The 17,772-nt window shown below is 33.4% G+C and overlaps 1 protein-coding gene across 1 annotated transcript; it reads right to left on the bottom strand.

Annotated features, from left to right (window-relative positions):
* Positions 1-4,977: 4,977 nt before the first annotated feature.
* LOC127723832 (serine/threonine-protein phosphatase 6 regulatory ankyrin repeat subunit B-like) lies at positions 4,978-11,996 on the bottom strand. The gene is made up of 4 exons (XM_052230556.1): positions 11,798-11,996; positions 11,069-11,239; positions 6,868-7,114; positions 4,978-4,984 (listed from the first exon to the last, which is right to left on the bottom strand). Exons 1-4 carry the CDS (start codon positions 11,994-11,996, stop codon positions 4,978-4,980), a joined length of 624 nt encoding a protein of 207 aa, XP_052086516.1.
* Between the last annotated feature and the right edge of the window lie 5,776 nt (positions 11,997-17,772).

Here is a 17,772-nt window from a genome sequence, read left to right as displayed (position 1 = left end):
TAATATAAGTGTCATCTCTTATGCATGCATCACGAGGCAAGAGAATCCAAACTTATGATCTAACTATGATTTATTTCTTAATTGTAATTGGCTTTAAACTAGCTTCAGTTAAAGAGGGACGAAAGATACCAGAGGGACAGTCAAAATCATAGATCGAAAACAAACTGACAACGTCATGGCCAAAAATAAAAAGACAAACAGACAAATAATAGTACAGATGACACAACATAGAAAACTAAAGACTAAGCAACACGAACCCCACCAAAAACTGGGGGTGCGAGTCCTACTATTTCGGTGCTTTGTTTCTATTGTTTTTATGTTAATGGTTTTGTGTCATGTATCGATCTTTTGAGTTTAGCCAATTACTAATTTTTACAGTTTGTTCGTATGTTATGTTGTTACACCACCGTTACATGTTAGGGGAGGGTTGAGAGCTCACAAACATTTGTACCAAGCTACATTGTATGTGCCTGTTCATAGTCAGGAGCTTGTAGTTCAGAGGTCGTTTATGGTTTATGTCTGTATATGCATTTCGAACATAATTTTGTAACAAATCGGGCCGTTGGTTTTGTCATTTGCATTGTTTCATATTTTTCATGTCGGGGCCTTCCATAGCCGTTTATACGGTATGAAGTTTTCTCACTGATGAATGCCGTACGATTGCGTATAGTTGCTTACATCCACTTAATTTAACTCTGGTGGATAGTTGTCTCGTTGGCCATTATACCACATCTCCTTATTTTTATATCTTTAGGATCGGGAAAAGAACAATTAAAATTTACAGACCAATCTACGAAATCGATCCCAACACTATCGAGGAATCACGTTGAAATTTTCACTACCTAGTTGGCTGCTATGACTTATATCAATGCGCATACATTCAATGTATTTCCAGATAAGACCCCCTCTCCCTTCGCTCATTCGCAAATGCATTGAACATTACAGATAAAAAGAAACCTTATTTGACAAATTAAGCTCCTGGTGGCCTTACTATCTTGAATGTCAATTTATTCTGCACTCTTAAGCGAAAACAGGTATTAAAATGTAGTTATATATAAACAATATATTGGGTGAATGTTTGCGCCTATTAAAAACGTGTAAACAAGCTGCATTTGTTTGTACCTGTCCTAAGTCAGGAACATGATGTTCAGTTGATTTTCGTTTGTTGATGTGGTTCATAAGTGTTTCTCGTTTTTATATAGATGCGACTGTTCGGTATGAGCCAAGGCTCCATGTTGAAGGTCGTACTTTGACCTATAATGGTTTACTTTTACAAATTGTGACTTGGATGGAGAGTTGTCTCATTGGCACTCATACCACATCTTCTTATATCTATAGACATGTTTTTTTGCTTAAGTATTAAACAGAAAGCGCTATGCATTTAAAACACATTGTTTTCCCTCTGTGAATGACCATCGAAGTACTACATGTATATTAGTATAATAAGTATTGTTTATAATTGAGTTGTTTTAAAAAGTTCTATAGAAAATGAGGTGGTGATCAATCACATCCAGACATATAACGTTCTTAATAAGATATCACACGTTTCAATCTATTGAAGTAAATCAATTATAAAAGAAACTTTATTTCCTGATAAAAAAATGAAAAAAAATATGTGGTATGATTATTAATGAGACAACCAGAGACCAAATGATGTAGATGTAAGCATTTATGATTCTCCGAAATGTCTTCAACGATGAGCGAAAGATATATACAATCTAGTCTGGTCACGCTTTACTTCCACGATCAAAATAACGCATTGTCAAATATTTCACGATGAATTCTGATTATAAATCAACAAAATCATTCTTTACAAAATTATTCTTTACCTTTTCAAGAAAAGCATCCCTTCTATTTTACTGTACTATCTGACAGACAAAAGATTTAGTTTAAAATATAATCTGATTTATTGGAAAGTGACCATTCGAGATCCAAAACGTGGCTTCTATGTGTAATGATTCGCATAAGAATGTGTTTTGCCTTTTGAGTTTTCATTAAAGTATACTGCATTATTTTTTACCTTAGTGCACAGTATTATTAAGTAAGTTGAATTATTTTGACAGACTTATTTCTTTTTTCTGTTTTTTTTTTTCCCGCCTGTTGATAATATAATAGATATTGTAACAGATTTTGCAGTTGACTTGTATCTTAAATAGCTTCACGCTCCAATTCCAGATCTTTTACGATCCGATCCCAATGCTTGACCCCGTTACTTATTCTTTCACGAAAATTTTTCTCAATATACCAAAAGTTAGCCGTGATCTGTTAAATTTAAACTGTTGATACATATATAAACCAATCTCGTGTTTTGTTTTTATGAAAGAGTTACACCGATTGACTTCGAATCTGCGTATTAAATGAACTCATTGAAGAATCGGTTCCTAGTGTGACATAATAACATAAGCATTGTGACGTACGAACTGTACGATTTTAAATGTCGTCTATAGCCCTTGACATATTGCATTTACGACGGTCTATTGTTTAAAAACATATGTTGAACTCTAAATGTATTTGTATTTATGTTATATTGCTGTCTCTTTGACGAATAACCAACATTTCCTTTTATTGCAGTTTGGTTTTTCGTAAAAAAGGCCCGATAGAAAAACATTTATACATGAATGATATTGGTTTAAAAGTTTGAGACAAATAGATAATTTCCTAAAAGATTGAATGGGAATCATAGTTGCATTAGTACTTTCATGCATGCTACCCAATTAACATGAAATGACGATTAGAATGAAATTGGTGTTTATACGAATGTCAACCTTGACCCCCAAAAAATGTTTCAAGTAAAGCTACAATATGTCTTTCGGATATAAAATAATTCGTTTGGCTAGAGACGTGCTTCCAATTCAAAATTTACAAAAAACATGTTGCAATTTTGTACAAAAAAAATACCTTCAACAGCAACATGTGGTACTCAAAAACGTTTTAATTTATGTAACCGGTAATAGATATAATTGTTATTGATTATGGTCCTGCCTGGCCTTATCTATGGCAAATAAGAACTTTAGCCGAATGCTGCACGTATAACAAGTTTCCTTTATGAATTATCGTACATCATTCCAACTGTCACCACTTATAATGAAGCAGAAAAAGTTTACATGAATGCATAAAATTGTGTAACGGAAAAAAAGAGAAATGATTGATTGATTGATTGAATGTTGCTTGCTTAACGTCCAGAGGCTTTTTTTCATGCACATTTGGGATGAGAACAAAATTGCACGATAGGTAGGTTTTGTAATATGGGACGACCGGTATGAAAGGCGGGGAAAAAGTATGTTCGGTAAGGGTCTTATTTCATTGATTTATTGATTGTTGATTGATTAACGTCCAGTGGCAAATATTTCATGCATGTTCAGAAGGAGAACAAATAAATAATAAACACAATAGGTAGGTCCTGTAATGAAGGCCGTCCAGAATGAAGGTCGGGGAAATTTGGACTGCCACTGCAAAATGAAGGTACAACAAATGTATGTAAGATAGATTCTGAAATATGGTCCATTGTTTCAAGATAAAAATGCTGCAGGTTGATGAATAAAAATGTAACAAGATGAATATTTGAAAAAAATGTCTAGAAGATGCTACCCAAAATTAACTGAATAGCAATCCTTATGCTAAAATATCATTTTGTTGACAAATGTTTCCGGTCCTTAAACTAATAGAAATAAATCTTTTTTCATTGAATTACATAATAGATCACATTTCCCCGCCATTTTTGCCGTCAAAAGAACAATAAGCATGTGTACATAAATTTTCAATAAAACGATCTTTTACCTCAAAAGAATTTCTGGAAAATTTTAGATCTTGGTCATTCTCTGAAATAAATTTTATCAAAACCTTCAATTTTTCCACCCTTTATTTACACCTCCATTCCACATGACAGATTTTAAAACCGATCGAAAAGAATAACCCACAATGTTTTCCTCCATTAAAAATAGTACCATACGATCCAAGTTTTTTTGGGATATGATACGCAATATTTTATAATAAACCCGAAAAAATAATATTTTACACTGAAAAATAAACGATCAAAAAGCTGGAGTTTCTCGTTGATAACATATTTGTTGAATTTGAGATCGAATTTTCAAGCAGATTGCGGCATTACTATGGGAACCAATTGTTGTTTCGCTAGCTATAAAAACAGGTTTGGCCCATCCATCATTTTCTTCTGACAATGCCTGTAATACAAGTAACTTTTCTTAAAGGGTACGGATCGATTAGCAATATCAAAAATTACGTCAACATGGAGCAATAATACAGTAATTTTATTCCGTATTTAATATCTTCTCCTGTCCGGGACGTGTTCCAAATTATGTTTTTATCTCATTCTTGTTAATAAAGCCTCTTCCACATCTTAAGGCCACCAACCATAACCAATATTTGTTTATTACTTATTTCAAGATGGCGTGAATATCTGATGAAACTAATCGCTTGCGATACGAAGCCATAGTGTATGACACTGATTTTCTGGTGAGAAGGACTGCATCCTTTTTTGACCGATTAACCCAATTTTATGCCTTTCTTTTATTGCAACCATCAATTGCGTTGATATATTTCCATATAAACTCTTCTTGCCTACAGGGCGAAGTGAGTTTTTCTCATCGCTTTTCCGGCGTCCGTCGTCGTTCGTTAACCTTTACAAAAGTCTCCTCCTCTGAAACTACTAGGCTAAATTTAAACTCACTGCTATTGGCAACAGAGGGTACTATCCCTTTTTATCGGAATTTGCATTATTTAAAACCTTATAAAAGTAAGAAAATTTGATATGTATCCTGATTTTGACGACCGTAACAGTCTAATATTTTGAAAACGGAAAATATTTGTCATTTATTGGAAAATGATATTTATTTTTTATCAAAAACAATCATCAATAGAAACATTTATAAAGCATCCACATTGTTTTTCATAATAAACAAAAAACATAATTTATGCTGACACTAAAAAAAAACATCAATACATAGCCGGTAGTGAAATTCAATCGCTGTAAAAATAATGAATACACAATATGTTTAATTATTCTGATTGCTTGAAATGTTGTTAAAATTGCTCATAGCTTTGATATTGCTTGAATTGTCATAGGTAAATTTTTTGGCGGATTATCATTCTTTCGAAAGATAATTTTGGCGTAATTTACTAGATTGTATGCAGACTATGGATATCCAAGCTGCTACTTGTGAAATATTGCTGACTGGACCGCCCTTTAGTACACCATCTTTTGGATCGCCCAGCTGTTATACAATGATTAGTTCAATCGTCGTCAAGATTTTATTTTGACTGACAATAATTTTGTTGTGTAATGTATGTTGTTTTTGTTGTTGTTTGAATTTTGATTAAATGTTGCCATGACAATTCATAAGCCAAACTAAATCAGTGTTTGTTATTTGTTGTAGTCATATACAAATACGTCATCAATGATATCTATTCTTATAAATTTTTATTATTATATTATTTTATTTTGATAAAAGGATATATTCAATAAAGTACAGATAACAAATAACGGCAACAGAAGTATACCGCTGTTCAATAGTCATAAATAGATTAAGCGATAACAAATACGGGTTACAAACTAAAACCGAGGGAAACAACGGAACAACAGAAACACTGAACTGCAACAAAACCAAACGCCAACATACATATAAACAAACTATTGGTACAGGGCATTTTAAGACAAAAATGGTGGGTTGAACCTGGTTTTATGAATAGCCAACCCTCACGCTTATATGGAAATGTTAAAAATACCGCCAAAGTGACAACAGTACGTGACAGGAATAAACCATGTAATCATATGGGTATATTTAGAAACACAACCTTTTATATAACGTACTTTAACGTGATTCAAACCGAACAAATTTGAGTTCTTTGTGCAATTTTACATGTAGATACTTCATGCATTATGATGTGTTTTTGTATTTGCTCAATTTGTCTGATTTCAAAATTCATACACTTAAGAAATGCAAAGGCTCTACGAACATCATTACAATCTGTATTTTTTCTAATTTGTTTCCGTCACCATTTATTCAAATTAAAAATGCTGTGACAAAATTTAGAAACATTGTATTTTTTTCTCATTACCACTGATGTTAAACATTTACACGTTAGAAAAGCAGCTCTAATACCGATAACTCTATAATTTGGAGTTTTCCTTAATGTTTAAGTTCTTATTCTTTGGAGAAATCTACAAATGAAAACTGAAACATTCTTTAAGTGATATAGGTATTGCTGATTGTTGAAGGTCGTACGCTGATCTAAAGTTGCTTACTTTTACGTTAGTTGGTGTCTGGTATCGCATTAGCAATCATATTGCATCCTCTTATTTTGATATGGAACCAATGAGACAAGAAATGATATTTGAATTGAAGTGACATTATTTTATAAATACTTTATGATATGTTATCTGTAATGTTTTTAAGTTGATGAATTTAAACTATACATTAGTAGTTTCATAAGTTTGATCATTAATTGTTTTATCAATGGTGTACTCCATTCACAATCTCATATCTTGTTTTGTACATCACTGTCTTTGATTATCTTCACAATATCACACAGGAATTTTTTCTAGTATTTCTTTTTTCTACTTGATTTTTACCAATATCGGTTAATAAACTCACTGCACACATGTTTTCATTTGCTGCTTGAACAGCCGACTTTCCATGTGTATTTGTAATTGTTCTATCAACATGAATTTTAGATATTTCGTCATTTAGATCACGTAAGAATTTCACTGTGTCATAATGACCTTCCTGATTAGCTAGATATAGTGGTGTACAACCTTGATTTGCTGTGTCATTTACATTCATATCGACATCAGTCAATAATTTTACTACTTGTGTATGTCCATTCGTACAAGCTATATGTAAAACTGACCATCCATTTCCATCTTTTAGGGTTGTATCTACACGACTATTTAATGTTTGGCCGTTCAAATCAAGTAAGAAATTTACTGTGTCATAATGACCGTTCCGACAAGCTAGAAATAGTGGTGTTGAACCTTTGTTTGATGTGTCATTTAAATTCATACCGATATCAATCAATAACTTAACTACTTGTGAATGTCCATTCGAACAAGCTACATGTAAAACTGACCATCCAACTTCATCTTTTAGTGTTGTGTCTACACAAATATTCAATGTTAGACCGTTTAAATCAAAGTAAGAATTTTATTGCGTCATAATGACCGTTCCGAAAAGTTAGATATGGTAGTGTTGAAACTTCGCATGATGTGTCAGTTACATTCATACCGACATCAATCAATAACTTAACTACTTGTGTACGTCCATTCGAACAAGCTGCATGTAAAACTTTCCATCTTTTAGGGTTGTATCTACACGACTATTTAATGTTTGGACGTTCAAATCAAGTAAGAATTTTACTGTGTCATAATGACCGTTCCAACAAGCTAGACATAATGGTGTTGAACCTTTGTTTGATGTGTCATTCACATTCATACCGACATCAATCAATAACTTAGCTACTTGTGTACGTCCATTCAAACAAGCTGCATGTAAAACTGACCATCCATTTCCACCTTTTAGGGTTGTATCTACACGATTATTTAATGTTTGGCCGTTCAAATCAAGTAAAAATTTTACTGTCATAATGACCGTTCCAACAAGCTAGACACAGTGGTGTTGAACCTTTGTTTGATGTGTCATTTACATTCATAGTGACATCAATCAATAACTTAGCTACTTGTGTATGTCCATTCGAACAAGCTGCATGTAAAAATGACCATCCATTTCCACCTTTTAGGGTTGTATCTACATGACTATTCAATATTTGGCCATTTAAATAAAGTAAGAATTTCACTGTTTCATAATGACCTTCCCGACAAGCTGTGATAATCAAAACTGATTACATGTAGTTACTTCTAGCATTGTGATTTGTTTTTGTATTTGCTCAATTTGTCTGATTTCAAAATTCATACACTTAAGAAATGCAAAGGTTCAAAGAATATCATTATAATCAATATTTTTTTTTCTAATTTTTTTCCGTCACCATTTATTCAAATTAAAAATGCGGTGACAAAATTTAGAACATTGTATTTTTTTTTCTCATTACCACTGATGTTAAACATTTAAAATTGAGAATGGAAATGGGGAATGTTTCAAAGAGACAACAACCCGACCATAGAATAGACAACAGCAGAAGGTCACCAACAGGTCTTCAATGCAGCGAGAAATTCCCGCACCCGGAGGCGTCCTTCAGCTTGCCCCTAAACAAATATATATACTAGTTCAGTGATAATGAACGCCATACTTAACTCCAAATTGTACACAAAAAACTAAAATTAACAATAATACAAGACTAACAAAGGCTAGAGGCTCGTGACTTGGGACCGGCGCAAAAATGCGGCGGGGTTAAACATGTTTATGAGATCTCAACCCTCTCCCTATACCTCTAGCCAATGTAGAAAAGTAAACGCATAACAATACGCACATTAAAATTCAGTTCAAGAGAAGTCCGAGTCTGATGTCAGAAGATGTAACCAAAGAAAATAAACAAAATGACAATAATACATAAATAACAACAGACTACTAGCAGTTAACTGACATGCCAGCTCCAGACTTCAATTAAACTGATTGAAAGATTATGTCTTCATCATATGAATATCAGGCACAATCCTTCCCGTTAGGGGTTTAGTATCATACCATCATAACATATATGAGAAGAACATAACCCGTGTCATGCCAACAACTGGTTTTTAAATAAATGTGTTTAGTGCCGATGCAAAGACCCTATAAATGAATCAATATTAACGCCAAAATATGCAATCTTTAATGACCTGACAACAGTATCGTAACGATATCCCTTCTTAAGTCTATTTAAAGGTTTTGTTAGCTTCAGAGGTGAATACTGACATTTTTGTGCTTTATAAAGAATATTTCCATAAAAAATTGGATGTGAAATACCTGAACGTGTAAGAAGTCTGCATGTTGAGCTATATTTACGAATGATGTCCTTATACCGATGATAAAATTTAGTAAATGTTTTGACTAGTTTGTGATATCGAAAACCCTGGTATAATAATTTTTCAGTAATACATAAATTTCTCTCGTTAAAATCTAAAACATTGTTACATACACGAGCGAATCGTACAAGTTGAGATATATAAACACCGTAAGATGGTGACAAGGGAACGTCACCATCTAAAAATGGATAATTAACGATAGGAAATGAAAAATCATCTCTTTTATCATATATTTTAGTATTAAGCTTTCCGTTAATGATATAGATATCAAGATCGAGGAAAGGACAGTGGTCATTGTTAGTATTAGCTTTATTTAAAGTAAGTTCAACAGGATAAATTTCTTTAGTATACATACTGAAGTCGTCATTATTGAGAGCCAAAATATCATCCAAATATCTAAAAGTATTATTAAATTTGTGTATCAGATGTTGTTTCGATGGGTCTTTGCCGATTTTTGTCATAAATTGTAACTCATAGCAATACAAAAAAAGGTCCGCAATAAGTGGTGCACAGTTAGTCCCCATTGGAATTCCGATAACCTGACGATATACGGAATCTCCAAAGCGAACAAAAATGTTATCTAGTAAAAATTCAAGGGCATATATAGTATCAAAGCATGTCCAATTGACATAGTTTTACACGTTAGAAACGCAACTCTAACACCGATAAAACTTCAATTTGGAGTTTTCCTTAATTTTTAAGTTCTTATTCATTGGAGAAATCTACAAGTGAAAACTGAAATATGTTCTAAGCGGTATAGGTATTGCTGATTGTTGAAGGTCGTACGCTGATCTAAAGTTGCTTACTTTTACGTTAGTTGGTGTCTGGTATCGCATTAGCAATCATATTGCATCCTCTTATTTTGATATGGAACCAATGAGACAAGAAATGATATTTTAATTGAAGTGATTTTATTTTATAAATCCTTTATGATATGTTATCTGTAATATTTTTAAGTTGATGAATTTAAACTATATATTAGTAGTTTCATAAGTTTGATCAACAATTTTGTTTTATCAATGTTGTACTCCACTCGCAATCACATATCCTTCACTGTCTTTGATTATCTTTACAATATCACACAGGGACATTTTCTAGTATTTCTTTTTTCTACTTGATTTTTACCAATATCGGTCATTAAACAACTTACATATGTGTGTTCATTTAAATATGCTGCCTGAAAAGCCGACTTTCCATGTGTATTTTTAATTGTTGTATCCACATGACTATTTAATATTCCGTCATTTAAATCAAGTAAGAATTTCACTGTGTCATAATGACCTTCCTGGTAAGCTAGATATAATGGTGTAGCACCTTCATTTGACGTGTCATTGACATTCATACCGACATCAATCAATAACTTTACTACATCTATATGTCCGTCAAAACAAGCTGTATGTAAAACTGACCGTCCATTTTTATCTTTCGTCGTTGTATTTACAAAACTATTTAATGTTTGGCCATTCAAATCAAGCAAGAACTTTACTGTGTCATAGTGACCTTCCTGACAAGCTAGATAGAGTGGTGAATAACCGTTGTTTGTTTTGTCATTTACACTAAAACCAAATCCAATCAATAACTTTACTATTTCCATATGACCGTTGAAACAAGCTGTATGTAAAACTGACCATCCATCGGGACTTTCAATTATTGTATCTACACGACTTTTAAATGTTTGGCCATTCAAATTAAGCAAGAATTTCACTATGTCATGGTGACCTTTCCGACAAGCTAGATATAGTGGTGTAGAACCGTTGTTTGTTGTGTCATTTACACTCAAACCAACCCTAACCAATAACTTTACTACTTCTGTATGTCCTTGTGAACAAGCCGCATGCAAAACGGACCATCCGTCTATCTTCATTGATGTATTAACACGACTATTCAATGTTTGACCGTTTAAATCAAGTAAGAATTTTACTGTGTCATAATGACCGTTAATACAAGCTCTATATAGTGGTGTAGAACCGGTATATGTTGTGTTATTAACATTCATATTAGCATCAATCAATAACTTTACTACTTCTGTATGTCCTTTTGAACAAGCAGCATGTAAAGCTGACCATCGATCTATACGTTGGATTATTGTATATACACTTTGATTATTCAATGTTTGGCCGTTTAAATCTAGTAAGTATTTCACTGTGTCATAGTGACCGTTTTGACAAGCTAGATATAGTGGTGTAGAACCGTTATTGGATGTGTCATTTACATTCAAACCGACATCAATCAGTAACTTTACTACGTCTGTATGTCCACTCTTACAAGCTACATGTAAAACTGTCCACTTACGTTGAGTTGTATGTAAATTCCTCAATTTTTCAGCAACTGTTCTACTTTTTTGTTTCGAATTAATAAAATCGATAATGTACTTAACTGTATCATAACAGCCATGTTTGCAAGCAAGAAATAGAGGTGTCCAACCATTGTTTTCTTTATGATTGACATCCATTCCAAACTCCACTAATGTTTTAACAGTGTCTCTGTGCCCTTTTTCACAGGCTATGTGTAAAGCAGTTTGTCCATAGGTATCTCTAACTGTTATATCTACATTAAATTCGCCATATAGTAAACGCTGCACCAATTTTTCATTACCATTTAAACAAGCAAAGTGCATTGCGCATTGGTTTAATTTGTTAGTTCTGTTGGTTTCTGCATTGTTTTCTAACAACAATTGAGCCACTTCAATGTGACCATTAAGGCAGGTTGCAGATAATGCAGTTGTTTTCTCAGCGTTTTCTGCATTGATGTCATGATAATATTTCATTAGATATTTAACAACTGCAAACTGACCGTTTTCACACGCAACATAGAATGAAGATCTACCTTCCTTGTCTTTTACATCTATGTGACCAGGACATTTTACTATAAAGTATTCTACAAAATCTACGTATCCTAAATACGATGATACAAACAGCGGTGTAACTCCATCTTTGTCAGGAACGTAAGTAATTTTCTGAGATGTGTCTTGTTCTTTCAGAAACGATAAAAGTAGTTTTCTATATGTCTTTTTCTCTGACTGCATGCTTCCAAACACTTCCCAGTATCTCCCATTTGTTGCTTCCTTATATTGTCTTTTAAGATAAATTCTATCCAACTCTGGGTGGATATAAACTACGAAGGGGAGACTACTTCTACCCAATGACAAAAGATGAATGCGATGTGCAAGGAATGCAATATCAACAAACTTTATCAAACAATATACTATAGATGGTGCAATGGCTGCTGATATGATGTCAAACATTTTGTCGTGGATTGCTGAATAGACGTTATCTGCCTCAATAATATAGTTACCCTTGAGACTTTCAAAACATTTTTGTATACACATCATGGAAACGACTGGTTCAATGTCACACTCCCTGCATATATATTTAACTAGCTGTTCCATATCCCCAGATCTTATGTCATCTTTACTAATATTATTATTCCTCAGAACAAGAAGAGAAAGACAGAGAAAATGTGATTCAGATTTGATTTTCATTACTGAGATTTCCTTTTCAATTATTTCAACAGGGTGAGTAAAGAATCTTGGATCTCGATTGCCCTTTTTGCAGTACAAAGCACATATAAGAGGGAAAAAATCATACAGACAAATATTTTGTATGTCGTTCACAGTGTTCTCAGGTACATACGACAATGCAATATTCCTCATTTCATCTGGAGAAATTTTATATTTGGTACTAAAGCTGCACTGAACAAGTGAGAAACAAGTCAGTTTTGGGAATGCCTTGTGATTATATATGTTCTCCCTGCACGTGATAATACAGTTAACCTTTGATTCGCCACAGTTTTCCTCATTGTCATCATTCGGAGCACAGAATGCAGTTAACATATTTAATTTACCATCGTTTTGTTCCCAGGAGTCTGCTTTATGCTGATTAAGAGCAAATTTACCACATACATCATCAATAACATAAACCTGAATCTTCTCTGATGTAAAATGCTTAAGGATTTCTGAGGGATCATCACAAGGAATTATGTCATATCCCTCCTTCTTTAATTGCAATGCTACATGATGAGCCGTAACAGATTTACCACAGCCGGGTGAGCCAGTAATAATGACACCTTTATTGTGTTTTAATGACTGTAGTATAAATGCCGTTGCTGAGGTTGAAACGTATTTCTTGTCTGTGCATTTCCATTTTTTTAACGTTCTATGGCGTATTTCTGCAAGATAAGTTTTTTTACGAAATATTCTTACTACATTCCACTAATCGTTTAAAGTTTATCGTGAAATGGTATTTTCAAGATTGAGAAATAAACTTCCAGTATACAATATTTCAAAAAGTTATTATTCTACGAACTCCAAACAAACTGACCCCATGTGCCTTAACAGAGTATTATCCCCTACTAAGTACTGTGGATTCATTATTATTCGTTGGATATCAATTTTCGTGAATATCGTGGGTATAGGTGAGCCACGAAAATTGGTACCCACGAAAATAAGTGAATCCACAGTATGTTTCATCCGTCACATCATTTCAAAACCGTCGGCACCAAATGGGATCAATGAAAAGGTTTAGTACTTATCGCGCAGTTCTTTTCGTGAGGGTTGTATAACTAAGCAGTCTATGTTGTTATTCATTTACCTTTGTCAAATCTGAAATTCTATTTTTATACCGTTTCAAATCTCATAGTGCTATCAATTTGGGATGTATAAATACGCAGTCTCTGTTGATATTACTAAACTTTCGTCTTTTTTTAGAATTATATCAGTTCAAATCGTACAGTGCTATTCATTGATGATGTATATCTATGCAGTCTCTGTTGTAATAACTAAACTTTCGTTACCTTGTAAAATTGTACCGGCTCATATAGCACACTAATATTGTTTTCGGATGCATATCTACGCCCTCACTGTTGTAAATACTTTACATACGTCAACTTTGAACTTTTAGAATTAACCAAGCGTGGTTCGGTTTTCAATTTATATTACGTTAAAGGTTGGATTAGTTAAATCCGAATAGATTGATATGATTCATTTAACCTCCCTAGCATACTGATGAAGGATATCTGTTATTCGTAGTATTCATAAATATTTATATTTATTGTTTCGTTTCTTTAAATATTGGTGTTGTTTTGTACACTTTTGAGCCGTTTATATGTAACACTCCAAAACCTGTCCATCCCCCAAAACGTGTCAGATTCCTCCAACGTGTCCATATGTCGTCAATGGACTGCAAAACATGTCTAGTTGCTAAAGGGCACTAAAAGGTGTCCCTTTTATGAACGCTTAATCGTGTCCATTGTTTAAAAAAGTCCAAACGTGTTCTATACCCCTGAACGAGTCCATATGAGGCCAAAAAGTGTCTTCTTTATGAACACTCAATCGTGTTCATATTGTAAAAACACCCAAACCTGTCCACCGTTATTAAATAGTGATTCGTAATCTGTATAAATACAAATCCAATCGATATTATAAAAGGAACCACATATTTTTTTTGGCTGTTGTGAAAATGGGACAGGAACTCTTAAGCCCAGACACCACTTCTGTAGGAAGCAGGTCGTGCGATACCCTCATATATTATCAAGATAGTTCGGGATCACAGAGTACATTAGTACAAAAGAATTCACTTAGTGAACGATAAATTAAACTGCGAAAAACTACTCATTAATTGCAATGTTTATGTTCGCTCTAAATATGCATGACATATTTGCCACTGGACATTTAGCAATCAACAGTCCTGAGTTAATTTTTGTTTTGTACACTTTTGAGCCGTTTATATGTAACACTCCAAAACCTGTCCATCCCCCAAAACGTGTCAGATTCCTCCAACGTGTCCATATGTCGTCAATGGACTGCAAAACATGTCTAGTTGCTAAAGGGCACTAAAAGGTGTCCTTTTTATGAACGCTTAATCGTGTCCATTGTTTAAAAAAGTCCAAACGTGTTCTATACCCCTGAACGAGTCCATATGAGGCCAAAACGAGTCTTCTTTATGAACACTCAATCGTGTTCATATTGTAAAAACACCCAAACCTGTCCACCGTTATTAAATAGTGATTCGTAATCTGTATAAATACAAATCCAATCGATATTATAAAAGGAACCACATATTTTTTTTGGCTGTTGTGAAAATGGGACAGGAACTCTTAAGCCCAGACACCACTTCTGTAGGAAGCAGGTCGTGCGATACCCTCATATATTATCAAGATAGTTCGGGATCACAGAGTATATTAGTACAAAAGAATTCACTTAGTGAACGATAAATTAAACTGCGAAAAACTACTCATTAATTGCAATGTTTATGTTCGCTCTAAATATGCATGACATATTTGCCACTGGACATTTAGCAATCAACAGTCCAGAGTTAATTTATGTAAAAACCGGCGTTGCTTCCCTGGACAACTTAGGGTTGATGAAACTGGTGATTATTAATAAAATATGTATAAAATTAAAGATAAAACAAACTAATGCAAATAAATGATCACTTAATCAATAGTTAAAGCACTGGGGAAACGTTTTTGATTTTTGAAGTGTGAAGTATCCCAAAAATTCAAAACATTAATAATCATATTATTAAAAAAAAAAATAAAACATCTACAAGTAAAAATAAATTTTTATTGTGCCATTCTTTTTCTTATCTGGTGTCTGTTTTGAAAGCAGTATTCAGTTATTTCATCTTTCACTGTGGAAAGTGTATTGCGTTTTTTGTACTGTATTCCTTTCACGTAGTGTTGTCATTTTAGCGGTATTTTTTACAATGCCATATAAGCGTGAGGTTTGGCTAGCCATAAAACCAGGTTCAACCCACCATTTTTTCTTAAAATGTCCTGTACCAAGTCAGGAATATGGCAGTTGTTATCTCATAGTCCGTTTCTATGTATGTTGGCGTTTTTGTAGCAGTTCAGTGTTTCTGTTGTTCCGGTTTTTTTCCTCTTATAGTTGAAGTGTTTCCCTCAGTTTTGGTTTGTGACCCGGATTTGTTTCAGTTTAAATCAATTTATGACTATTGAACAGCGGTATATTACTATTGCTTATATTGCATGTCTCAGACAGTTGTCTATACGCATCACTCCACTTTCCCCCAGTATCCTTGAATAGCGGCTTTGGTAATTTTTCTTTAAAATCCTGCAACCAAAACCCGACGTCTTCAATCGTTTTCCCCATCAATGAGTTGCCGTAAATGTTATTGACGTCAATGAGGCCATATCATCGCTGAAAGTTTACAGACGTTCTGGCTTTTTTAAGGGGACACGTTTTGGAAATAACAATTGTCGGACACGTTTTGTTGGATGTGACACCGTACACCTTTGGGCCATTTCGGATTTTAAGGACACGTTAAAAGTAAAACAACAAAAATACCGAACTCCGTGGAAAATTCAAAATGGAAAGTTCCTAATCAAATGGCGAAATCAAAAGCTCAAACACATCAAACGAATGGATAACAACTGTCATATTCCTGACTTAGTACAGGCATTTTCTGATGTAGAAAATGATGGATTAAACCTGGTTTTATAGCTAGCTAAACCACTCACTTGTATGACAATCGCATAAAATTCCATTATATTGACAACGATGTGTTAACAAAACAAACAGACATAATAGGTAAAAATGTCAAAAATAGGGGTAGAGCAGTCAACATTGTGTTATAATCTTAATCACTATAAAAACAAACAAATATGTCAACAAAGAAACACAAAAAGGCCTATAGACAAAGCACATTAGCAAAAATGAAAGAGACAAGAATACAAAAATTTACCATAGCACAATAACACAATGACGGGATGTATAAGTCCAAGCCACGTCAAATGGATATTACCCAAACAAAGACTGAACAGTAAAAGTAATACTCACAAAAACAAATAAAAGAATACTATAACACGTTATTAAGGTTATAAACAATGTCATTACCTAGAATCTATACTTCAAGACGATATTGACCCATTGATGTGCAATAAAGCGATAGGGACACTTTATCGGGTATCGGACACGTTTAGGGGGATGGACACGTTTGGGAGTGTTACATATATATAATCAATTTTCTACAGTAATGTTGCTTATAAAACACGTAAATTAAGAGAAGATCAACGTATACTTTGTAGTCCTTGTTTTATTTTGTTTCATATTTAATCATTTCGTTGCGGTATATAGCTTATTATACTGTATACTTTTGCTCATAGAAAGCCGTTCGATAACCTATAGTTGTGTTCAGAAATGATATTGATGTGAATATTTATCTCACGATAACTAAAAAATACCTTCAAAATTAGTATTTTCTATTTCTAGTGTCTCCAATTTCTGGGCCATTTTATTCAGACGCTGGTTGGTTTTTTCCAACTCTTTCTCAAGGTGTAAAAAATCTTTTACATCACGAACATTAGTCAAAGGTGAAATCATCAATGTGTCAATATTTGGTTTTATTTCTGGTGAAAGTCTACGTATGGCCTGTAAAACAAAATAAAAGTGTTTTGTTTAACATTAAATATTAAATATGTTAAATATTTTTTTACATAAATCTAAGTAAAACCTACATAATCACAATAATGAGAATAATGGCTACAGTAGTTAACCGAAAAATAAATTGGGTAAGAAGAAAAATTAAGGTAACAAACAAACACTATGGGAATCGCTTGAGCTCCAAAGGAGCCAGTCTGTGTGCGTCGACAGGATGAGCAACGATTGCAATATGGTATTATTTTTTTATTTTTTTTTTTTTGGCGTAATATAACAGTATATGATAGGACAATGACAACAGCAATATTTTTATTAACCATTTGCTCCATTGAATATCCGAAGGGAATATTCAAATTTCAACTCATATTTCGACTCGTTATTTTCTCATATATGTTGCTTATTC

This window comes from Mytilus californianus, unplaced genomic scaffold (assembly GCF_021869535.1).
Source record: "Mytilus californianus isolate M0D057914Y unplaced genomic scaffold, xbMytCali1.0.p SCAF_13, whole genome shotgun sequence".
Taxonomy (NCBI): domain Eukaryota; kingdom Metazoa; phylum Mollusca; class Bivalvia; order Mytilida; family Mytilidae; genus Mytilus; species Mytilus californianus.
This window is presented reverse-complemented; position numbering and strand designations above follow the sequence as displayed.

What these genes read in the sequence shown, in the direction of transcription:
- LOC127723832 (XM_052230556.1), bottom strand. Translation starts at nt 11,996, where the DNA reads ATGCAGTCAGAGAAAAAGACATATAGAAAACTACTTTTATCGTTTCTG. An exon ending in AGATGTAAAAGACAAGGAAG is followed by an intron (nt 11,240 to 11,797) that starts GTAGATCTTCAT and finishes TTTTACATGTAG; the next exon opens with CTTGTAAGAGTGGACATACA. An exon ending in CCAAACATTGAATAATCAAA is followed by an intron (nt 7,115 to 11,068) that starts GTGTATATACAA and finishes ATATTTGTGTAG; the next exon opens with ACACAACACTAAAAGATGAA.